The 25555-nt window shown below is 42.2% G+C and overlaps 2 protein-coding genes and 1 long non-coding RNA gene across 7 annotated transcripts in view; 1 reads left to right on the top strand and 2 right to left on the bottom strand.

The window, feature by feature from the left end:
• The window catches only part of NR2C2 (nuclear receptor subfamily 2 group C member 2), a 37614-nt gene extending 35023 nt beyond the window's left edge, over nt 1-2591 (bottom strand). For 4 of the 5 annotated variants that reach the window (XM_086619337.1, XM_086619340.1, XM_086619341.1 and 1 more), the window contains exon 1: nt 2541-2591. The gene's annotated coding sequence lies outside the window, so the exon portion shown is untranslated. Of the gene's footprint in view, nt 1-2202; nt 2231-2540 lie in introns of those variants that run through there. The other variant, XM_086619338.1, reaches the window with a different exon arrangement.
• A 505-nt stretch (nt 2592-3096) lies between these two features.
• Nucleotides 3097-25555, top strand: part of LOC147527953 (uncharacterized) — a 186175-nt gene continuing 163716 nt past the window's right edge. The window contains exon 1 of the long non-coding RNA XR_015222483.1: nt 3097-3147. This is a non-coding gene — a long non-coding RNA (uncharacterized LOC147527953). The remainder of the gene's footprint in view (nt 3148-25555) is intronic.
• FGD5 (FYVE, RhoGEF and PH domain containing 5) overlaps nt 8349-25555 on the bottom strand; it is a 99867-nt gene continuing 82660 nt past the window's right edge. The window contains 9 exon segments of the mRNA XM_086619078.1: nt 8349-8385; nt 9103-9251; nt 10755-10883; nt 12642-12772; nt 14589-14691; nt 15774-15911; nt 17591-17690; nt 21962-22041; nt 23683-23766. Of these exon segments, the coding sequence (XP_086475204.1) occupies nt 8349-8385; nt 9103-9251; nt 10755-10883; nt 12642-12772; nt 14589-14691; nt 15774-15911; nt 17591-17690; nt 21962-22041; nt 23683-23766 (951 nt within the window).

Here is a 25555-nt window from a genome sequence, read left to right as displayed (position 1 = left end):
AAAAAAGAAGAAACAAGAAAAAAGACACTTCCAACATATTTTTAATGATCATTATTAGGGCTGTGTTTCTCCAAGGGTAAATTTAATTAAGATTTCAAATTCATGCATTCAGTTTTCAATTGTGACTTGCTCATTATGGAGCCAGAGTTCAGATTCTGACCCAGGTGTAGGTAATGAAAAGGCATTACTGAATGCTGGCCCATTTGATGTTTTATTGAAAACCTTCTGTTGGTACTTGCAGAGCAATCATTTAACATAAAACTAAAACATGCCATGAATAATAGCAAAACACGCAACAGAAAAATACATGCATGTCTCTAGCACCAACCCCTCCCTGTTCAAATGCAACTTCTACAAAGCTAATGTTGTTGAAAATGTCAAAATTCATTAAGTTAATTAAATCATATTATGGTAAATTAAATGTGAAAATTATTTTGTATAATTAACAGAAGACCATTTGTAACAATGCATAACCGAAGTCAAGACATTTCCTATGGAAATCATATTTATGCTACTTTCTCATTTTTATTTAAGTGTTCAAGTTGCACAGTAAGCTTATGAATCATTTCCACCAGACCCATTTAATATTGCAGCTTGTGGATGTTTTCTCAGTTGTTCAGTAATTCCTTTTCATTGTCTTCTCTTATTTTAAATTCAATTTTTATGTTCAGAAAGGAAGATGGCCATATGCTCCTAACATGCTGTTTTCTCAGTGCTTGAAGATGAAGGAAGCCCTGAAGATGAGACATTTTGTTTATAAGAACACCTTTCTAAGACCCAGTGAAGTCTTTGCTGTGGTAAGGCTCTGACAGATGCGCTGTTGGTGTTGTTACCCACCAAGGTTTTTTGCACTTTCCACCTTCCCAAAACAGCAATAAGCTGAGGCTATCTGATCAAATCCAACTGGAAGCCCAGAGACCATGCACTGCCATGCCAAGCAAGCTTGTTAATGATGTTGACTCCCCAGCAAAACCCTGAGCAGCAGAGCTCATAAGGGGAAAAAAAAAATCCCCAAAACAAACCAACAGAAAAAGTGGAACTTAAAAACTGCAAGGAAGCACCTGGAGCACCAGGAAAATATCTTCGGTATAATAGGATGGCAGCCAACTCAGTACCTGTAGATAAAGCGCTGTCCAAAATAGGGCATAAACCCACTAACCTCTCCCTAAATTGCAGGGAAACCCCAGAAGAAAGTCATACTCTCCATTTGAGACATTCTATGGGTACGGCCCTAGTAAGATATATGGCAACAGGCCGAATTCAAGCTTTCTGCCATTTGCTCCTTTGTCTTAAGAAAAACACGATTATTCACGCTACGTGCTTGACCCAGCTACACCGAACAGCAGGCCCGCTCGCTTCTCCTCAGCGGGAGTCCGGGCAGAGCCACAGGAAAGGCGGGGCTCGCAGGTGAGGCTCTACCGAGAGCCCCTGTGACGGCTGTCACCGTGTCGGCAGTGTCACAGTGCCCGGCAGGAATCCTGGCAGCAACGACACGACAGAAAACAACGAGGGCCGCGCCCGGAGCGGCTCCAGCAGCTCGGACGCGCGGCACCGGGCGGCATCCCGGGCCGCCGCAGCCGGGCCGGGCCGGGCCGGGCCCGCCAGCACCCGCCCTCCGTCCCGCCGCGCCCTCATTGGCTGCAGCGCGCGCGCAGCCGGCACTGACGAGCGTTTCGGCACTGGCGCCCCGCGCGCCGTGAGACCACGCCCCGCCCTCCCGCCTCCCGCTCCAACCGGTGACCTCATCGAAGACGCAGCACTCTCCCCCGCTCCACCGATTGGCTACGGGAACGGCCTGTACGGCCGGCGGCCCCGCCTCTCAACCAGCAGCGAAAACACCCGAGGGACGCGACTAAGCACAAGATGGCGGCGCTGGCTGGCGGCCAAGTCCCAGGCGGGGCTGCTGCCGCCGCCATTAGTCCCCCCTCCCCCTCCCCTCCGGTATATCCTTATGTCAGGCTATGAGAGGCCCGGTCATGGCAGTAGGGAAGCGGCCGGTAAGATGGCGGCGGTCTCAGCCCCGTATGCAAAGTACCCGCCGCCCCCTCCCCTCCGCCCTCCCGGTGGCAAAGGTAAAAGGGTCGGGTTCAAGCCGCCGCCTCCGCCCGCTCAGACTCCATCTTCTCTCTGTGTCCGCATCCCGAGCTCGTCATCGCCGCGACCATCGCCCCTGCAACCCCCCGGACAGCAGGCTGCTCTCACCGAGACCGGACCGGCTCCGACCTCAGGCAGCCCACATTCTAGCCCAGCGGCTCCGCAACGGGACTCCCGCACCGGATCGACCCAGCACCTCACAATGGTCCTCGCTCTCTCCGGGCGCTGTAGGCCAGCCTACAGCACGGCTGGCTTTCGCTTACCAGCAGAATACCGGAGCCTTAGAATCCCCCCTCCCCTTAAACCGACCGTTACCCCTCCCCTTCGCCGCTCGCGGGGGTGTCCGAACAGGGCCCCGATGCCACCTCCCCGCACCTCCTCCCGCTTCCTGGCCCCAACGAAAGAAACCCAACCGGGCCGCCTCAATTTTAAAAAACGATTTTTACCTCAGGAATTGGCGCCAAACGTGCCCTGGCGGTGGCCCTGACCCGGGCCCAGGCGGGCCGGTGTTGGGTGACGGTGCCCAGCGGCGGCCCTCCCTCCCCCCGTGAGGGCGGCGGCGGTGAGGGGGCTAACGGGGTCCGCGGAGGGGCAGGGGGGGCCGGGTCTGTATTACGGGGCCGCGGGGGGGTGGGGGGGGGGGTGGTGTTTTGTTTTGTGTGCCGTGCCCCTGTGAAAGGTCAGAGTTCGTGACCTCGCCCGCCGCTGCCGCCGCCCGACAGCGTTTCCCCGCTTCCTCTTCCCAGCACCAGGCCGGCCGCGGCCCCCTCCATCCCCCTCGCGGGGCGGGGCTGGGACGGCGGCGGGGAGGGGCTACCTGAGCCGCTCCGCGCCGGCGGCCCGGCGGGGAGCGCGCGGCGGCCCGGGCACCGGCGGCGTGCCCTGCGCACGCGAGGGCGGCTCCGGGCCCGGCGCTCGGCTCGTGTCGCGCCCCGGCGGGAGCGGGTGTGGAGCCAGCACCTGAGCCGCCGCGACCCCGGCCCGTGCCCGGTGGGGCTCCTCTGTGGCCCGCAGCTTGAGTTAATCAGGCGGAGGTGGTTCCTGTGTGCGCAGGTGGGTGCAAGTCTTGGCTCTTACTAAGGATGCGGAGTCGAAAGCCCGCTTGCAGTTGGCGTTGGTTTTCACAAAGGCCGGTGCCAGACCGAGTTTTTCTTCTGTGAAGTCAGTGTCATCCATGTGGGCTCTCCCAGTGGAGCTGGCTGCAAGCGAGGCCTGTTTTGCCTCTGAACGTGCCGTGTAGGTGTGAGCCAGGTTTGGGCGCAGCCCAGGTGGTTTCAGAGCTTAGAACCTTCCAGTATGTGGCATAGCTTGCCAAGGCGATCTGTGTTGACCTGTGAGCCCAGTTCACTGTCGTAACCCTGTACAGCTGTTTCTTCCCTGTCAAAAGCATCTTAGCACTTCAGGAAGTTTCTCTTAAGTCTAGTAATTTTGACAGAAGCTAACTTAGAGTGGTCAGATGAACAGTGAAATTGGAACATGTGACGTGATAGTAACTCCTGAGAGGAAATGCACGGAAGAGATAGCACCTGAAGGCAATAATCGCTTAAACAGGAGGTGCTGTTGTCTGAATAGTTACACATTCAGCACCCTGATTTTTTGTTTCTTGTTTTTTTGCCTTTTTTATTAGAACTGGGTATTTGGGTCAAGGATATGAGAAGTGAAGAACTACATCTATGAATTATAGCCTTATTGTTATAAAACCGGAGTTAATAACATTAAAGCACATGATATACAGATGTGTTTGCAATACATAAAAAAAGGAAAATGTTTTAAAAAACATCTCTGGTGTTAGTTCACTACCATTATGTTAAATACATTAAAAATTTTCGGATTCTCAAACTATGAACATGCACATACCTTCAAAAGCAGATTTTTTTTTTCTACTTCATAAAACATATGATTAAAGCGTAAATACATTTTTGTAACAGATACCTTTAAGGGTTTTCAAAATTCTTGTAATAGTCTTACTATGGAATTAGGTTAAATGTTAAGGAAGGAATGTGTTTCCCTTGTTATAAATCAAGGATAATGATGTGTGGAGAAGCATCTAAAAGCACAGCATGGTGGTTGGTTTTTTTAATAGTGGATTTGGCAAAAAAACCCACCTTTTTTTAAAGTTAAATAAACTAAGGGAATAAATTGCTATTCTGGCTTTGAACTGAGATGTGCATCTGTTGGATCATGATTGTAAGCAAATTTAAACTGAATCTTTAGTTTTGTCCTCTATTTGATATCCTAAAATGTTTTCATCAGAATCATAATAAATGTCTTTTATTTTTTTTCACACCACCTGTGTTCATGGTTAGGTAGAAAAGTATTTAAATCTTAAATAAAAAGTATTTAATTCTTGCATGCTTCTAAACATAGAGCAGTGAAAAGGGTTGAGAAGACTTGTGGGAAAACGACTTAGCTGGTAAGCAATTTAACTACTACAGAAAAGTGAACAAATGCCAAAACACAAACACCTAGGAATGTTATTTGGGGGTCCTTGAAAAGTCCTGGCTCTCTCTATGCATCAACTGAAAAGTTCAAAATTTCGATCCAAATACTGATAGCCAGATATCACAAAAGTAAAAAGGAACAGGTTAGCAGTCAAAAGCTATAGAAATGCTGGACCTCCCTTTTAAGAGGTGTGGGCAAGAGAATTCACTGGTGAGCAGAAGTAAATGAATTTAAAACATATTTTATTATCAAGGAAAAACAACACTTTATTTCCCTGAAGAGCTAAAAAAAAAAAAAAAAATCATTACTATAGGGATTTCTATATAAAGCAAAAAACTAACTGAAAGCATCCTAGCCTACTTCTTCCCCATTCTATATATTCTGGCATTCCTGCTCGTAAAGACAACTCTAAAAATCAAATGGAGTAGGAGAACGGAGAAGACCTGCCCTGGAGTCTAGAAGCTTTGTCAAAACTCGATCAAAAGTGGTGTCTCAGTGTTATCCAGACTGAAGATAACAGTTTTTAATACACAGAAGTTTGTATGTTATGTTCCCAAGTAACTTGTGAAGTTAGACTAGTGTTGTAAGTGTAGGAGGCTCTCAAAGCGACAAGGGAATAATAACTTTTCCTCTCGCTGAGTATTGGCGCTTTTTTTACCTTCACAAGCAGTGATATTCACCGAACGTGGTTACAGCCAAAGTAGTCTTTATTGCTTTTATACCAAAGTAGCATGTAAACAGGAAAATTCTAATTGGTATTTGTAGCTGTGTGTTTTTCATCAATTGTAAAAGCAACACAGAATCAGCTCAGGAAAGGTAGCAGTCCCAGGGCTTCATACCAGTTGTACTTGTGTAAGTGTCATGGGATCTTGTCATATCTGAACACTCTCCAACTCTGAATGACTGGTACTTCTATTTGGAAAAATAATTTAATTAGTTTAAAAAAGAGATTTTAACCAGGTGTATACTGTAAGATAGATCTAAATATTAGTTGCAGATAATGGCTAATAATTTTCATGCTTTTCAGTAAGTAGCAAAATAAGCAGAAGAACACTGAAGCAACAAATCAGATCAGCTTGCATCTGAGCTATTGACTGAGTAGTACATTGTAATTCCATAGTTCAAATATTACTGAATTTTTTTTTGAAACATTTGTGAAGGTGTGGGACAAAATCTTTGTTTTGAAGAAGTAATACTAGCTACAAGTTAGGAAGAAGGAGCTGTTTGTAAGTAAATGACATGGAGTAAACTGAGTATCTATATACCTCTATTCTAAGATGTTAAAATTTTCTAAAAGGTGGTTACTGGATTGACTCTGAAATGAAGAGAATTTCTGTCTCTGGTGCTTAGCTTTGCTCAAATTAGATTAATAGTTGGACTGAAATTGTGAGGATGTTTTCATTTTTTTCTCTTTCTTTGTGCTTTATTGAGACCATTTATAGCTGTAACTGGAGTAGAGTTGAATGGTAGGCAGGCTCTACAGGAGGTAAACGCAGTGTGGACTGAAACGCTTCTTCATAGCAATTAGGTCTAAATCCTGTTTCTGTCAGAAGGCCTTCTCTACCATCTTCTGATTTCATGCTCTTCCTTAGTTTGTCAGAGAATTGGTTAATAGGTGTCTGTTAACAGTAACTGGAACTACAAAGCTGGAATTAAAGAAGGTAAAAAGAATGTAAAGGAAAAGCCTATAGAACTGCAGTTATGTTTTGCTCTTTTATTTTTCCACATTACTTAAAACAATGTTTAATAGCACTGTATCTTATTTTTGACAACAAAATATTTCATGTATTCATTTCCTGCTTATAAATGAAAATTTAATACGACAGTCACTAAATGTCAGCACCTAAATCTTTGTAATACTGTTGTTCTATAGTGCAGTTTTGTTTCGTTTGGGACCATGGTTAGAGATCTAAGAGTGTTTTTTGTCAGTGCAAAATGTTTTTAAGGGGGAATAAACATTTACAGTATATTGGTAGCAAGGCCATGATTCTGTTGTGAAAGAGTTACCACTCCCGTTCATCCATTAATTGAAGACAAGAGTTTTACTTTTCTCATACTTAGTTTCCGTTTGCACATGATAACCTATGCTTTGTGAAACTATTAGACTCAGATGTATCAAAAAACCCCCAAACAACTATATTTTTATTTAGTGGTAGGTGTGTATTTGTTTTTTTAAGCTCAGTTTTCCAGATGATAAATTGAACTACCTTTATCATTTGGATACATATTATAGACCTTTAAAAATACAGACAATTCTAAACAGTTTGTTAGGGTCAAAAATTCAGATATCCATTAAGCTTCTTGAAGAAAGGGAAAAGTGAAAGTAATAAAAATCCCCTCCATGTATTTTAATGTAAGTAATTTCTTGAACATGGTATTTTTATACAAAGATATATTTTAATCATAAATGCCATTCTATTCCTCGGTCAAGTACTATGACAAATATAGGACATAAAACCATTTTATTGCAATGATTAGAACACCACTTCTCAACCTTCTTTATAAAAAAACAACAAAACACTAAAACAAAAAACCAACCCCAAAACAAACAAACAAACAAAACCCCGAAATCCCCCCAAAACAGAAAAACCCAACCAAACCAACAAAACCCCAAACCCCCGAACTCCAGAGATCTATACCCTCGGCTGGTGTAGAGCAGCACAGCATCTTTGAAGTCATACAGACACTAGGCTGCTGAGAGCCCAGCCCTGGAGCTGTAGTGCACGACAGCAGTCTGGTGTAAGACACATTTGTCCACAGGGCTTCCAAAGCACTCCAGCAGAGCAGGTTCAGACAAGTGCATTTCAGCCGATCAGCGTATTTCAAATGTTGTGCTGGTTATGTGCATTAAATGTTTGATGACGTTTCTCATAACAAGAACAGCAGAAACAACAGGAGCTTTGAAAATAAAGATAGACTATTTAAATAGATGATTAAAATCTTAACACTACTAGGTCGACTAGTGTTAAATAAAAACTGTCTGTAGGTTTATAATAAATTAAAAATAACCTTCAAGTCTGATGCACTATTTAGAGAGAAGTGATGTTATTCAGCGTCTGGATTTGTAGAGCTACTGGAGTGCGTTTCAAAGTACTGCAGTGGTATGAAATTAAACCCTTCAAAATAAATTACACAGTGATCTGTGTAAAATTATAAATTGATAGTCAGTAATTATCCTGGATCATAGCTAGTGAAGTGTTGGTAGACCAGGTAAATTGAACATGGTATTCGTTTATTTTCTGTGGAAGCAATTTAGTGTATGCAGGGCATAATTTCACGCTGGCACTTGCTAATGGATGAGTAATAATAAATCAGACCACAGAACTCCTTAGAAACATGAAAAAATGAAGCTGTAGTTCAATAAAAATAATAAAGTGCTTTAAATGAGCATTCATTGTTTACTACATTGTTCCTCATTTAATGGTAGACATCAAAACCAACCTAATGAAATATGATAGTGCTCTAGAGTAAGTAAAACTGAGCCTGCTACTTAGTGTAGTCAGTATTTCCATCTATTTTCTTGTCTTGATGTTAGACTTGGTTTACTGTGGTATCAGAGTTGAAGCTTATAGTACGGGTTGAACTTGCACAGGCATAAAGATCACCATAAATATTCTCTATTTTAAAGTTTCCGCTTGCAAAAATGCGGATGTAAGAAGAAGGAAGCAAAAGAGCAATTTGGAAACAGTTCATATCCAGTGTATGTAGCCAGTTTGCCTGAAATACACTGCTCCATTTTGTAAGACAGAAGAGGGTTGCTGGGAATGTATAGAAATCTGAGAATTTATTTGAAGTCCATTGAGTGATAGCTGCTATAATATGGATGCTTCCTCCATGGCTTCAATCCACCTAAAAAGGGCAGGAAAGAAAAAGTGGCACATATAAAATCATATGCATTTTAAGAACGTGTGTATTTCAGGAAAAGTAAGTATTTTAAGAACGTAAAGCCTGAAGAGGACTGTATTTCCCATCCCAGCTCTAATGAGGAGCTAGAGTTTTGTGATTAAAGCAGGGAACTGGGTACCAGGACTCTTGTGTTCTAGTACGACCTTTAACAGTAATTTATTGTAAAATCTCAAAGATAGTATGAGTGCTGTCTTGGAATAGGAAAGACGAAACCACCGAAGTATGCGTAAAAGTAATAAAAACTCCCATAAACACTCTTTTCCTTCCCTGTGTGTCTTGAGATGCTGGCATTTTTATTACTAACTTAATGACTGTATTCCCATTAGAATGGGAAATCTAAACAATTATTTGTTGATGAGGAAACTAAGAGATATCAATCAGAGAAGCTCCTGTACAGTATCACATTTGACAGACTTCTAAGCATGAATCTTGAGACTGAGCCTCCTCTTTACCTATACAGGGGAGCAAATTTTTCTTCCCGAAGAAACTGAAAAGCACCAGGTAGATTTTTAATGTCACCTGGGCGAGTCACATGCAATTGGGCTTAATCAGCTGTTTGTTTCCTCTGTTTTGAAGGCATTATGAAGTGAAGGAGAGGGAAAAGCCCTACATAAACTTTTGGACCTGCACACTGGCTATTGTGGAAGTCTAGACCCATACCTCTGTGCTGAATTGTTATCCTCTGCTCGAAAGCTATAAAAGAGAGTCTGCTTGTGGTAGAGATGGAAAACTGTATCTGTACTTCCTTCCTCCTTTTCTGGGGAAATGGTGAAACCCAACAAAGGCAAACTTTCTGTGGCAACTTTGTCCTGAAAGCAAACAAGAAGTGAACCAAAATTAAGAGAGAAGGCTTGTAATGGTTTGAGGGCTCTTTCTGAAGACCAAATAATGACATAACCCCTCTCTCCCAATTATGTTCCATTTCAACCGTTTTTATTTGCTGAGTGCCAATAGTAGTCTTTTTGGTACCTTGTCATTTCCTTTCATAGCACTAGCAACTTTTTTAGAAATCTGCACTGTCTCGAACAGCACACTTGCTTTCGAAAATGCTGCTTTGAAATTTCTGAGCTGGTAATGCAATTAATTGTTTATTTACTTCCAAGAAACATCCATGAATTTTGCTTGCCAGACGCTGCTACATACAAATTAAAGAAAACAATAAGCCTTAATCGAATTGCAGTTTAGATATTATTGACAGCTGCACTTTTGATCACTGTGTTTAGATAATGTTTTATGTATGTATATATTGCCTTTGCCTCTGCTTTTAGAAGCTAAATTGCAAACTGAGATTGCAAAGTGTAATTAGCCATCCATTGCTTTTTCCCTATTGTTGAACCAGAAATGATCACTTTTAAGGTTAGCAGAGGTAGGGTAAATGTACTGGATACAGAATTTGCTGTTAATTTGGTCTGAATTGCCAAATCATTAACTCTTCTGTGCCTCATTCTCCTCATCTGTTTAAAGAGGATACTATTGCTACATGCAACCATCACAGTGGTGATGAAAGTTTAAATGATTGATGTTTGCAAAGTGTTCTGAAGTCTTAAAGTACCAAATATTGCTATTACTACAGTTCTTGCATTCTGTGTCCTTTGTTCAGCACAGTGAATTTTTATGCTTCTGCTTATGAAATCTGTCAGTTACAACCAAACTTTATATCACACTTACTTCAAGTTTATTTGTATTGCAGCTATTCACAAAGGACAAGAAATTAAAATAAGGGAGTGGGAAGGGACGAAATGCAGAAAAAATTACCTGGTTGATATCCAACCTCCTTGGCTGTAAGGAGGATCTTACCGGCCTATACACAAGGCAGTATTCTCACCTCTGCGGACTGTCTTTCCCTGTTGGTACTGGTAGGACAAATATTTCCTATTTATACTTGCAAAACTACAAGATTCTCCTCCCCACCAGAAATGGATCATAGCACCATCTCTCTACAAGTAAATATCTGGCAGTTACCAAGTGCACCAGAGAATGCCGAAGGACCTCGAAGTCTTCAGGTGTAAATACGTATAGGTGTATGTGGATTCAGGTTCACAGTGGCTGACAGTTTATAATAGCACGAATGGCAAGAAGTGCAATAATGAAGGGCAGTTTGTGAAGAGGGCTGCCGAGGTCCAGCTAGGGCTGTAGCTAGGCCCCTCAGCTAAGGACAGCTCCCTGGGGACTCAGTCTGTTAGGACCAGGTCTCAGAATGCAGGTAGTTGTGAGAACTGCCATTTATACCTTTCACATTTCCTCGTGCTGCCTGTACGGAGTAAAGAAGGGAACTCAGATAGGAAACTATTTCAAGTCAGATTGCACAGTACCTCATTTGCTATGTAGGTGTAGAGGACTTTGCCTTTGATAACAAACCAGCGTTTCTTCCAGTGTCTTTTGCCTCTCTTGCATCTGCTGAGATAACCACTGATGGTAGCTCCCTCTCCTGAGGCCGCCACCTGGAGCAGAGTAGGAGAGATCAGGATTTGTAACAGTAAAGGCTTTTCCCCTCCTGATTGTGCATGTTTGCATCTCACCAGACAACCAGGTCTATGTGTGTGAAACCATAAGTAGATTGTATGAAAAAAACAAAACAAAACAAAAACACATAAGTAAAGTAAATTAAAAATATCGAGACAAAAAAATATAACGTGGTATTATGGTTCTTTTTAGCTGTTTGAAGATTTCTGGTTAAAGTGAGTTCTCAGTAACTCTGTTGGAAACTATGCAGTTGAGTTATTACTGAGGTCAGCAAGTTTACAGTTGTGTTCTGAGAAGCCAAACTTGACCCTACTCTCAGGTCTGGCTTTTTGATATGTTAAAAGTACATGCTTCCAAAAGGGAATTACAGCCTTGTGGCTGAACACTTCTAAGATGAAAGTATCTTTAGGACTTCGCAATGGTTTTGTATCAATTATGTTAACCACTTGACTATGACTTCATTTCATTTGTGAAATAATATTTCTGAGAAGTTACTCCTCTCACAGAAGTATTTTGAGATCTAAGTGCTTAATGTTCTTAAAGATCCAGATTTTGAGTAGATGGAACTATACCCGCACACACAATGCAGCGTTTGTTAATTAATTACAATAGTAAACTGCAACAGTATTGGATTTAGAAACAAAGGGCAGAGATTGAAAACCAGCTTTTGTAGCACTGACACAAGAGAAGACTGAGGGGTAATATAGCAGCGTTTTGCAGCAGAACAGAAATGTTCCGGGACCTGGGTAGAGCAAGTTAAAAAAGTTATGGAGCAATGCTATTGTGAGATGATTCGTACTAATAAACAAGCACTGCCTCCCCGAGGATAGAAGGGCAGTGCTTTTTTCCTAATGGGGCTGAAATTTTTGCCTGCAGGTTCCTTCAGTATTCCATTTGTGTGTTTGTATTACATGCTTGTAGCTATGGTTCAGTTTCACCAGAGCGCAAGCAGACCTCAAGAAATTCCAGTGTCTCAACTGTACATTGAGTTCAGCAAGATGTTTGTACTCTGTTCTCTCTAATATGACGATAAATACCTGCTGATTCAGTGAAATGGGAGTGCCCTACAGCACTTGAGTTCAGTGGGCAACTTACCTAGACTACATCAACATAATTGGCACCTTGTTCCTGTAAAGAAAACTGATACAGCTGGAGAAATCCTGACCCCATTGAAGTTGGTGGGAATTTTATGTTAGTGGGATCTTTACCCTTTAATTTGAAATAGTTTGGTTTGAGCTGGAGGGAAAGTGCCTGATTAAACATGTATGCTCCTGAGTTGATTGCCAAGGACTAAAGTCTGTTCCCTAAGTGGTATTTTATTTCTCTTGAAATTGAAGTAAGATGTCAGAAGTAAAGGTCTTGTCAAAAAGGTAACTGGTCAACAGTATATCATGCTCTATTGATACTTGTCTGTGCTCTGCCTTGTTGTACTATCTAGTACCTTGAAGTTGTCTTAGTTTTCTAAAGACTTCACAAGCTGATGAGCAAATTAAAGTACGTCACTCTAATTGAGTTTCTCACTGGGCTCAAGAAGCTTCTGTGGTATATTCAGAGCTCAGAGTATTTTGTATTTTGAACACTATTGTGAAAAACAGAAAAAAATAATTGCATGATGAAAGTAGACCAGGGCATGGGCTGGGCCCCCCGCACACAGGATAAGTTATAAATATAGCTGCTGAAGTATGAGCATATAGTTCTCTACAGTTCCTTGCCTTTCTGAGGCAGCTTGGTCCTACCTCCATAAGAGCTGAAGGGATCTTCTTCTGTTTCTTAAAAGATGAGTAATGAATATTGTGGAAGACAGAGGAGAAGGCACTGCTTGAACACCTGGATGAGGTTGGAGGGAAGCTCATGCTTAGTGGCCGCTCTGCAAGATTAAGAAAATTCAGAAAAGGAAGGGGGAAATGGATAAACCGGTGTACATCAGACTGGGGATAACAGACACACAATGCACCAATGAAAGTGACTAAAGAACATGCCATGCCATGTCCATAGCCTTTTTTTTAAACTTTTGTTTCAAATCACCTCTTTAAGTCTGATTAGATGGGTGGATTTCATAGCACCCTAAGTTAATGGTAGTAAAGTACAGATACTTGAAAGAAGCCTGCAAGAAAGCTGACAAAGCACAAAATACTGCTTGTTTTCTTCTAATGTAAAATCAGCATTAAGCGAATGGCTTTTCCATCTATCCGCTCTATAACACCTTTGCAGGATAGCTTCACTAATGGGACATTCTTTCTGAATGAGCCATTCTCTTTGAGTTCTGCATGGGAGAAAGTTATTCTGTCTCCGCCATTAACCCCAGTTGCCTGAGTTTGTATCTTCATAGTCTCACTTCTGGCAACACACATTATCTGGAAGCTCTTAGTAAAGCACAGCATTGTTATAGCACAAATCTGAGTTATCACTTCTTGGACACACAGTGGCTTGAGGATGCTTCTTTTGCTGTCGTGACAGCATCCATTCATGTGTTTGCTTGTCTAGTGTGCATTTCTTTCATCAGGATGGAAAAACTAAATTTCATCTGTCCTCACCTTCTTATCCTTGACAATACGATGTGCCTACTTTTAGAGATTGTCTACATGAATAGTGGTGCAAGAATATTTCCTCTTCATTCCCTGTTCCTATATATGTAGCCCCTGTCTCTCCTTTTATTTCTGATTTGGATGTATATTTAAATCGGAAAAGGAACTGATACAGTAGGACAATAAAATGGAGTTCTAGTTAGGCAGTAGCTCTTCTGATTTGAATTCATGCTTTCATCTGTATCCAGATTAACTCCCCATGTAGAAGAGCTCTTAGTGACTCTGCGCTTTACCTCTGCTTTTCTTGTTGTAAAAGCTACAACATGGATGAGGACAGTGAGGAACTGTAAAGGCATTGTTTTCTTTTAATGGATAATTCATTAGAAATTACAAGAAAGAGCTATCACCTGTAACTCCATCACAGAATAGAATAGTTCAGTTGGAAGGGACCTACAACAATCATCTAATCAAACTGCCTGATCAATTCAGGCCTGCCCAGAAGTTAAAGCATGTTATTAAGGGCATTGTCCAAATGCCTCTTAAACACTGTCAGGCTTGGGGCATTTACCACCTCTCTAGAAAGACTGTTCCAGTGTTTGACAACCCTCTGGGTAAAGAAATGTTTCCTGATGTCAAGTCTGAACCTCCTCTGGCAAAGCTTTGAACCATTCCCAGGCATCCTGTCCCTGGATCCCAGGGAGAAGAGATCAGGACCTCCCTCTCCACTTCATAGATTCATAGATTTCTAGGTTGGAAAAGACCTTAGAGATCATCGAGTCCAACCATCCCTAATCCCCATTAATATAATAATCCATAATCCCTAATTCCCCTCCTTAGGAAGCTGCAGAGAGCAATGGTAGCCTCTCAGCCTCCTTTCATCCAAACTAGACAAACTCCGGGTCCTCAGCTGCTCTTCATAGGACATAGGTTTATCATTATTCTGGTTTATTGAAAGGCCAGGGGAGCCCTCAGAGAACCTGGCTTGTTAAAACAGTTTTAGCTGCCATACTGCCTGGCACTCCTCAATACACATGCCTTGTGCTTGAAATGAGAAATCCTCTTTAACAAAACACAACATGGTAAGCAGATCCTAAAGCTTCCTCATTATACAGGCAGGAAATGGATTTGTCAGTTTTACCAAGAATGAAGGAACCTTACCTCTTTTCTTAAGTTCCACGTAGCAGCTGTCACAGACTTTGGCTGCTTGATCTTTGAGGTACTTCATAGGGTACTTGTTTCTTGAGCAATTTCGACATACAATCTATTCCAGGAGAGATGCACATGAATATAATTTAAATTTATATACAGGCACATACAAAACAAATCCCATGAGCTGCTTGGGAGAGGAAGGTAGATAGTGGACCAGATAGGACTCTCTCCTAACACAGTGGCAGTCAGGGTGAGTCTATTAACTGAAATGTGATTGCTGTAGGTTTACACTGTCGTAATCCAAGCAGAATTGATGGCTGGATTTGGTTGCACACCATTGCTTTGCTCATCTCCTCAGGATTTTATACCTTCCCTCCTACTGAATCACAGAAAAGATCACTTTAATATTACTTCTGGTTTTATAGCTTTGTTAGTAACATTGTTTCCTTAAGCAATGCATGTTCCCGCTATGCCTGTGTAGGTACAGACTGATTTTCCCTGTGGAATTAGAAAAAAGATTAAGTAAACGTTTTTTTCATACTAGCAAAAATCACTGGTAGCTTGAAACAAAAGAAAAAAAAAATCACTGAGGCTAAAAGACAGCCATGGTTTAAAACAGGCCTGCAGGTTTATGTGTATAAACAAATCTCTAGAGTCAGTGATAAAGGGACAAAACAAAAAAAAGCTTATAGATTCCCTTGGCTTTAGCACAAAACGCAGCAGCTCTTGAATGGAGCACAGAGGAAACTTTCCCTTTTATCACTGACCAAACCAGACTCTACTGATGAGTTTCTTCAGTTTTCCTGGAAGATAATTTTACCAGCTGTTATTAGGGACAGGCTATGGACTAGATGTGCTACTGCTCTGATCCAGAACAGAGCCTGTATTTTTAGTGTATTACCTCTAGAGCCAGCTGTGCATCAGGTATAATGGCCAGACTCTGCAACAGTTATCCTGTAAGCCTTCAGCTGTTAGCCTTTGGGAATTAATTTGACCCTCAAGGGATGGTTACTATCGTTCCTACTAAAGTCATTAGATACCTAATTACCTAATTTAGCAAAGCACTAACAGGTTCTGTGAGAAGTCAAATTCTTGTCTTGATGCTGCTACAAGTTTGTAGAAGTTAACAGCAGTGACAGCCAGTGTCCTAGAGGTGTGAATAGAGCCTCCCAGAGACGCTTGTACAGCTCTTACCTTTCCACAGGCATGGCAATGATGTCGCCTCAAAGTGAGGGTAAAGTCACAGCCACAGTTCATGCACATCATGACATGGGACACAGGTACCAAAGTAGGAGGTCTCTCACCCAAGGGTATTCCAAGCCTTTCCCTTAGCTTAAAATCAAACAAGAACAAATGAAGAAGGATCCACACTTCCAAAGTACACTCAGTCAGCTCTGCTCCACCACATACAATTCTCCTCTCGTTTCAGTCTACCTTCACCTGCTAAGATCCTGACGTTTTCTAATTCCTAATGCACATTGTAAGTGAGCTACAGCTCCTTCAGCACTGAAAGACTGTGGCCAGTCAGTACATAGTGCTGTTAAAGCCAGATTCACAGCACGTAAAAAGCCATATAGGTCTGTTACTGGTCAGGCACCGACACTCTTCCACATCAGACAAGGATCTGATTCATTGCATATGCAAATTGCAGGTAAGAACATGAGTTAAAGCCATTGTTTTTTTTTTTTTAAATAATATCCATAAAAAGCTCTATAGCTTTCAATTGAAAAGGACCTGAACTCTTTATGTCATTACACCTTGGGACAGTTCTATGATGGGAAAGAGAATACAGAAAACAATAAAACCAAAAATTAATTTACCCACAGACAATCCAAATGTGATCCATGCTTTCCATGGCTGATCTCAATATATGTAAGCAGCTTTAGAAAAGTTAATCCCTGTTCCTATTTCTTGGAATGCACCATGTTGCAGTGTTACACAGGTGCCTTTGCTCTAAGGCCAGGGAGCCATGGTCAGTGTGGAACTGAACTCACTCTAATAAGCCATGCTGAGAAGCTGTGTTACTTCAGGTTCAGCACCAAAGTATTATGGGTGCCCCACTGTCAGTTCACAGCAGCTTAGTGTTTGGCACAAGTAGTACAAGCTATTGTGCCTTTGAAAGACTGTTTGTTAGGAGGGTTTCCTATGAGGAAATGAGACTTCTGCAGATAAATAGATTTAAGCACAGAAAAATCAAATTCCTCCAAATTTCTCCTTGTGCACATTCAGGTTTACATCAGAAGCAGAGCTGCAAAAAAAAATTATTTTTTCATTTGTTGAAAAAGGATTTGGTTTAGGTTGCTATACTAACCAATTTATAATTTTTTCTTGTTAAATATTTGAAAGTAGATTAGCTTCAGGTCAGAAAGAAAACCTGTTTTGTTTTTTTGAATCCATTTTTTACTTTCTGAAGTCTTCAGAAATTAAATCACAGAATGGCTGAGGTTGCAAGGGACCTCTGGAGGTCATCTGGTCCAACCACTCTGCTCAGGCAGGGCTACCTAAAGCCAGCTGCCCAGGACTGTGTCCAGGTGACTTTTGAGTATCTCCAAGGATGGAGACTCCACAGCCTCCCTGGGCAACCTGTGCCAGTGCTCAGTGACTCTCAATAGTGAAAAAGTGTTTCCTGATATTGGAGGGAACATCCAAACCTGTGTTTCAGTTTGTGTCCATTGCCTTTGGTCCTGCCACTGGGCACCACTGAGAAGAGCCTGGCTCCATCATCTCTGTTCCCTCCCTTCAGGTATTCGTACACATTGATGAGATCTGCTCTGAGCCTTCTCTTCTCCAGGCTGAACAGTCCCAGCTCTCAGCCTTTCCTCACAGGAGAGATGCTCCAGTCCTTCATCATCTTTGTGGCCCTTTGTTGGTCTCTTTCCAAGGTTTCCACGTCTTTCTTGTACTAAGAAGCCCAGAACTGAATGCAGCATTTTATAACTCTTTTCCTTTCCTCTCTTTCTCTCTCTTCCCCCTTCCCCTTTCAAGCACTGAAAGACTTAGCCTCCATTTACCTCCACACTGCTGTGGAAAGTGGAAGTATTGTGAGCTTTGTAGTCATCTGGGATATGTCTGCTGATGCAGCTGTACCAGTCATCCCTTTCCGAGCAAGAGCTGTGGAATGAAATACAGCAGAGCAGTCACTGACATGCACAGCAGGGACTGAAACAAGCTGTTTCTGGATCAGAGGAGAAAAGCTTCACTTTATGAATGTTTGCTTTCCCCCACTACTGCATTGAACTGGTAATTTTCCAACTAGGAACAAAATTGACTGTTGGACGTATTCAGCCAGATGATTAGTTATATCGTATCCATGGTTAGGACTGTGACTGAGAAGGAACTAAATGCCCAGAAAATTTTTCGAAGTAGTGTCTGACTTTGCTATAAGCTGCTCAATCCTAGGTTGCGTAGGACAGTATGAAATGTCTCTTTTTGTCATGTCTGCCCTAGCTTTTAGGCACTCTAGGGCATGTAGTGTTGGCATGGTTTGCTCAAAGAAAGCGTGTTTATGCTCATCTCTGCAGTAGGATGCTTAAGATCATCAACATGTTGGGCAATGCACGGTAGAGATGTGAATGCTTTGATTTTCCTCTAGCTCCACCACAGACAATCTTCAGTCTCCTGGCAAGATGCCAGGACAGCAATTTGAAAAGGAAGTTCCGCATTCCCTGTAGTTGCAGTTACGCATGGAGGCCAGCAGTTCTCCAGACTGGCCCCTAGATGCCCTCTTTGCACAAGGCAAAACAGTGAGCACTTAGTGCTTCCCTGCCAGTCTAGCTGTCCCAGAGAAGCAGCAGAGCTCTTAGTGCCTGTTACTTCCCAGATGCATTCGCTCTCTTACGGCCATAAGCTGTCCTGCCTGCGTTAGCTGGTTTTCCTGCTGTGACTTCAAACCGTGCGCTTCCTGTCCATCTGAAACTGAGCACAGCTCTAGCTGTTTCCAGCCTCAGTCACAAGAGGGAATGTGACTCAGTGTGGTCTTCCCTCCCCGAGTCATACCAACCACTCACATTAAAGCTACCCACTAGACTTTGTTGTAAAAATTAGCGGTAGCATCATTGCCAGCTGCTGCTCAGCTGTGATTTCCTCATACTGTCCTCAATGAAGGCCACCAAACAAGACATCTGAGAACAATTTGTCTTTTGTGGTTGGTAAAAAAAAAAAAAAGGCACAAAAGGAGAGGAAATGCCAGATTTATCAATGATCTCTGACCTAGCATCCCTCTACACCATAAGCATAAGCCCTTGTCTGAGAACACCAGCCTCTGTAAAATTCAACAAGCCTGTAGCAGAAATGGGAGCAGAAACTGAGCCAGTTTATCTACTGCATATAGGCTAACCTTCGCAAGCCAAGGGGCTATGTTACAGGAAATAATCTCTGACAAGAGTCACGCTACTAGTCAGTCCTTATTACCACCAAAGTGTCACCAAATTACTTTCTAAGAAATCTGAAGATGTCTGTGTCTTCCAGACAAATTGTGTTTGCAGCCTGCGAGGCACTAAAAGAAGTCCTGGCTTCAACCTTTCTCCTGCTAATTCTTTCTTGGAAATTCTCTTCACTTGAGAATTAAGATATTATTTTAATAAACAAAGGAAACCATGGCCCATATAGTGATGTAAATTAAAGCCACTTTGAGAAAGACAGATGAGAGGGACAATCTGCTATTAAAAGCCTGCTATCTAACTGGCCCCTTTAACCTCTTCTCCATTCTATTAAACATTTCTAGGCAGTAATCAGAGGCTATTAGGGTCTAAATGTGGGAATAACACCTGTCTGCTGATGAGTAAGATAAATTATGTCAATTGGCACTGGCCTGTTCTTAATGAGCTATTTCGTTGGTTGCATGAAGGCTCAGAGGAATTTTTGCAGAACATCTTGAGGCTTACAGAAGCTCAGACCTTGATTCACCATTGCCACATCTAGTCCTTGTGTGATTTTTGAGCTGTCAGTTATCATAGAATGGTTTGGGTTGGAAGGAATCTTAAAGATCATCCAGTTCCAACCCCCCTGCCATGGGCAGGGACACCTTCCACTACACCAGGTTGCCCAAAGCCTCTTCTCAACCTGGCCTTGAACACTTCCAGGGATGGAAGCCACAGCCATAAGTTCTCTGGGCAACTTCTCTTGTCTGTGTTTGCTCATACATTCTTCCTTAAGCAACTAGAAAGAGAAGGTCAAACTATCACTGCAGTCTCCTGGACAGCAGGGGATATCCATGGAACACAGAAACTGGAGTGGGATGGGATGGGATTTTGTCAAAGTGCAATCACTGTCACTCTGAATTAGCCTTTTAGGGAGGTAACACTGACTGCGTTCTCCCAGTGCTCTGGTATTTTAGATGGGCACCACATTGTTACCTCTGTGTCCAAACCCAACATTTTTGAAATGCAAATGAAGGTATAAGAGCAGTATGAGCCTTCTCCATAAAGGCTCTGTGCTTAGATCTGGTATCAGCTCACTGCAAGCCCATAACATGGCTCTTTGAGTGAGTGAGCCATTTTCAGCAGGAGATGTGAAGGCTTTCAGTGCCATCTGCTCATATAGCCACACTGACTTCTGAGCTTTGGTCATCCTTATTCTACTGACTTTAGACCCTGGCACTCATGCCATATTTCCTCCATGCATTCACCTTGTCTCATACAGATGTAAAGGCATTGAGGTTTGGGTTGTGATTGTTAACAGCTGGCCTTCAGTGCAGACTTGCAGCACCTCAGTGTGAGCACTAAAAGATGCAGTCTTTAGGGACGCTTGAAACCTTCTGGTACTTTCCTGTCTTTGGTGCTCCTTTTGGTGAGTATAGGAGGCCAAGGGTGTTGTGCAGCGGAGTTAGGAGAACATGCTGTCCCCTGTTTCATCAGCTCTGCTAGCCAGTGCAGAAAACGAGAGGAAAAAATGTTCTTAGGCGACTTAGGGCAGATTGGTCCCAGAACAAGCAGCACAAGAAAGGGAAAGGGGCTCTATCCCAGTGCTCTGATAAGAGTCAGTCTCCATCTAGCTGTTATCAGATGGGCAACCTTAGTCTCAGGCCCTGGTTATATCTACTACCAAAGAAATACAGTTTGCGGTGGCCTCACGTGCTTTGTTTAGGCTAACTGAGCACAGAGTTGACAAGAGTACAAAAGGCAAAGAAACAGCATAACAATGCAAGTAGAACATCCCAGTCTTCTCACTAGAGATGCCAACTTCATTTGCTTTGAATAACGGGAACATGCAGCAGTTATTTCCCCTTTACCATACAGAAGGACTGTACACATCCTGCTTTTGTAACTGGCAGTAGGTAATTCAGAAGTACTGTGTGTATATTTTGAGGGTTGTGATGAGCATGCAGCTGGAAGAAAATCTCAGATATTTTTTCATTTGCTGATTATAAAAGAAAGTAGACAAAAAGGCTTTGATAGGTATCTGAGCACTGCCCACAGATAGCAAGTGCTCTGGGAAGGATGACAGCTCCAAATTCAGATTCTGAAGTGCCCTCCCTGTCTTTCTGTTGCACTGTGTAGTTTAGGGAAGTCTGCTGTGTTTCTAGCCATGCTGTGGTTCCAGGCTGATAGTAGGAAAGTCAGTACTTGAAAGCACTGAAGACCTTGTTATTTGGAAGACTTAATTTTACTGCTAGGGTGCTATGTCTTTTGTAGTAAACTACACCTGAAAATCAAGCCAGCCACCTTTCTGCTGTAGCTCTAGGTGAATTTTCAGGGTAATTTTGGGCTAGAAGAATGAAAAAATACAGTATACTGCTATCTTCTCATCAGAAACTGACCTATAATCTCTTTCTGGTGTTAGCTTGTGATCCCAGGACAGAGATGCAACTGACTCCCAGTTGCAATCAGTACTAGCACTACACAAACTCATTAGCGACATTTTATTAGAAAGACCCATGAAGTTGCCAGTAAGTTTTAATTTTGGCTTTGCCATTTAAGCACTATTAAATGGGTTTATATCTCTTGCATGGTATTACCTAATTACGATTTTCTCCAGAAGTTTTGCAACCCTAGTGGCATGAGGTAACAAGTGAACTTATAAAAGGGAGATACAACATACTCTTAGTGTCACAGCAAATAAGTGTAAAAGATAATGAAAAGGACTCAGGCTTCTTCGTAACAGACTGTCTTCTCTTTCCTTTCTCTTAAAGATGTTTTCAAGAGCTGATTTCTAATCTTTACTCAGTATATGAGTTGAATTAGTTACAGTTTATGAGCTTCATATTTATAATTAGTAACTTCGTTGTATCATCAAGCACTCAGTCACTTTCTGCCAGAATAGCACAGACTGAAAATGAGCTAAAAAAAAATTAGACACCAGTAAGTCTTGGGTATTGGTTAGACTAATCTAGAGATACAGCTCTAAATGTAACACCCTCTGCCATGGCTGTTTGGGGACAGTACCTTGCTGACAGGGTCAGGCAATATTCATCATATTCAATCTTCAGGACGTTTTGGGCTTTTTCTGTCACTGGGCGGCTGACCTAAAAAATAAAAGCCATGAACATGAATGTGGACATGAGTTAAACTGTCTATAACCAGTACACCATACAAGTCTCAATGCATATGGATCTATGATGTCCCAGCCATCCATTTCATATTTCAATGGAAAGAGATGGGCAGGAAGAGTTTTCTGTCTTTTGTCTTGCTGGTGTAATGAGGAATGCTCTCTATTTCAATATGGTGGTGGTGCTGCTAAAGGAAAAAAAATCATTAAATGCAACTATAAAGGTAAGGATAAAGTATCAATCAAGGTTCAGTTTTAATAGGACAAGCTTAGGAGAGGTTTAGTCTGGCAAGTCTCAGAGCATTTTGGCCAAAAGATTTGGCTGTTCTTGGAATTAATGAAAGTAACTTTCTTCCTGCAGTGCAGACACTATACAGGGAAGCATTCCAGTTCAGTGAATGCCTCCCTGCAGCAAGGCTTTTTAAGAGCAAAAAAAATACTTAAAAGCTACAGCTCAGCTGAAACCTTTTCCCTGCCATGCAGTGTATTAGTTGCCTACTAACAGCAACAGCTACTTAGGAGAAACATGGTTTCATGGTACTGATATGTTGTTATTAACAAGCATTTATTATGCCAGTGATCAGTGTTTTGAATGTACCCCAACACATATCTGCTCTGCAACTCCTTTTCACCTAAAGGTAGAGTGTTTTGGCAATTCCTACACCAGCTGGGATCCCATAGTCAGTTTTAGACTATCAGGTCACTAGGGTGATCAGCCTTCCACCTTTTCATAACACCACAACCCACCCATGTCATTCCACTGGAATGAATGGTTAGTACTTCTCATCATGCATGTTTTGTAGATCCCCAGACTCCTGACTTGCCACTTCAGTTCCTCTTTCACATAAGTACAACTTGGCATATTAGCTGTAGAACAGTTAATGAAGGTTCTTGGTGGAAGGTATGTAATAGATGGCTAGGTAAGAAGCAAAGACCCGCTCCAGTCTAGTATCTCCTGTTGCACAGGTACTGGTGCCAATAGATATTGAGGGAAAGAGTGTAAGAAGAGGAAAATTGTGTCCAGTTTCTGTAATATGCAATTCAGAAATTTACTGAAGAAGAGCCTGTGTTTATATCATTGCATGTAATAGCTCCCAGTACACATTTTTCCCATAAAGTTGGTTAATCACTTTTTGAACCCGTTAATGCTTTTGATGAAAACAGTTAAAGGTCACATGAAAACCAGGCAAATGAAAGCTTATGTAAATTTTGAGTGGCAGGAGTTTAAAACCAGACAGACTAAGCCCTAGTGAATATGTTGTAAGGAACAACCATGTATTGGCTGGAGACATGAACAGAGAAATGGACAAAATGGGATAATAAATCTTTTCTGTCTCCAGTTTCATGATCAGATGGTAAATCTGATTTTGGCTTGTATTATTTGTGCAGCCTGAATAAGGCTGTTGTACTAAGTCACAGCCTTAAAGATAATCTTTTATATGTTTGCTTTATGTTATTTTTTCCTTCTGTCTCCTGTAAGAGACAAGGTAATTGCCTGATAACAGCTCCATCTGCTCTTTCCCCTTGCCCTCAGCTGGATGTGAGACATAAAGCAGCAAAGCACTAGCAGCCCACTATACAACTTTAATTCCAAACTATAATACAGTTGAGGCATTACCTTCATGCCTGAGACAGCCAAGGTGTTTTTCAGTCGGTACTTGCCATCCTTCTGGGGATATGTGTACAGCAGAACATCATTCATCTATATGAAGAGAAAGACAAAATCAATAATTTGCAATATGGCTTGCAGGCCTGCCCATTCCTCCTGGGGAGGATACGCAGAGCAAGCAGTAAGCTGATGAACTGCTAGGACTGTTACTGAAGACAGGCCCGAGCCACACAGCTTGGATCGAGACCTGCGTTTCCACAGAACTCGGGGGAGTGTGCATCCCGGACTTTGATGTCTTCCTAATTTTGACTGTTGCTAACGCCTAAGCAAGTAGATAATCAGCTCTTTTTTATTCAGCTCAGGTGAAACAGCTGGTTGTTTTAAGGGCAATGGTATGTTCAAGTTGGGAATGCAGACTCTGCATTTACTACCTAGCAATACCAACTGCCCAGGATGCTGCAGCTCTACTGTCTCAGGGCCTCCCTGACAGTGAAGCTGCAGTGAGCCCAGGGGGTAGGGCTGGGCATCAAAGACTTCCATTTTCTAGCAAAAAGGACGTGGCGGTGAAGAGAGCTGCCACAGTCTGGAGGAATGATTCAGGGACGAATGGTTTGGATGTTTGAGAACAGTAACTGTACTTCATTGTTAGCAAAACTTGCCTAGATATACAACAGCTTTGCTGAGTTTGTGGGCTGCAGCAGAAGCCATGGAAGGGCAAGAATGAGAAACTTTTTTTCATTTTATGAAACCTTTATGTACCTTAAAAGCCTAAAATATTTCCATAGTTCTCACAGCTCCTTGCAGAATGCACGTTTTTCAAACAGCTTCATACTAAATAGGATCAGATCTTCTGTGCTGTTTACCTAACTTAATCATAGGCATTATTGCAGCCTTTTACCTTTATGCCGACAAACAAATAAACGAAACAGCAGAACTGCACCTTGTAGGTCTTTGCTAGCCTCTCCTTCCCTTGGTACTAGAACGAGTAGCAGTATCGGTGGGCCTTAACATTGCCAAAATAACACTTACAGAATCAGAATCATAGAATAGTTTGAGTTGGAAGGGACCTTAAAGATCATCTAGTTCCAACCCCCCTGCCATGGGCAGGGACAACCCTCCACTACACCAGGTTGCTCAAATCCTCATCCAGCCTGGCCTTGAACACTTCCAGGGATGGGGCATCCACAGCTTCTCTGGGAAACCTGTTTCAGTGTTTCACCACTCTCAGAGTGAAAAATTTCTTCCTTAGATCTAATTGAAATCTCCCCTCTTTCAGTTTAAAGCCATTGCCCTGTGTCCTGTCACTACACACCCTTGTCCAAAGCCCCTCTCCAGCTTTCTTGTAGCCCCTTTAGGTACTGGAAGGTGCTGGAAGGTCTCCCCGGAGCCTTCTCTTCTCCAGGCTGAAGAACTCCAACTCTCTCAGCCTGTCTTTGTAGGAGAGGTGCTCCAGCCCTCTGATATCTTCATGTATACTTGTATACATACTTGTATGTACACATTCTCTGCTTTACTTGAGCAAGCAGGTCATGTTTTCTTGTTCACCTTCCCAGGCCTCTCACATCAGTACCAATATGCATAAACACAGACAGCCCCTTGATTACTGTACCATGATACTATGAACAAAGATGTGCAAGGCAATGTAAAACTAAGGCATAGGTAATAATACCGTGTGATGCCAGAGACAAGGCATCTTAAATGCAGAAATTCTCAAGAAATTAAAAGTAGACAGAAACCAGTTTAACTTGGATTCCTCTGTAGAAAAAAAACACATTTAAATCTAGCAAATTGGATGGTAATAATACTATATTCTGGAAGGAAAACTGTGATAAGAGAGACACAGAAGAAAAGAGGAAACTATAGAATGATTTGGCACTGAAAT

Source organism: Tauraco erythrolophus, chromosome 12, assembly GCF_009769465.1.
Source record: "Tauraco erythrolophus isolate bTauEry1 chromosome 12, bTauEry1.pri, whole genome shotgun sequence".
Lineage (NCBI taxonomy): Eukaryota > Metazoa > Chordata > Aves > Musophagiformes > Musophagidae > Tauraco > Tauraco erythrolophus.
The sequence above is the reverse complement of the archived record's forward strand: the minus strand, read 5'-3'. Positions and strand labels throughout refer to the sequence as shown.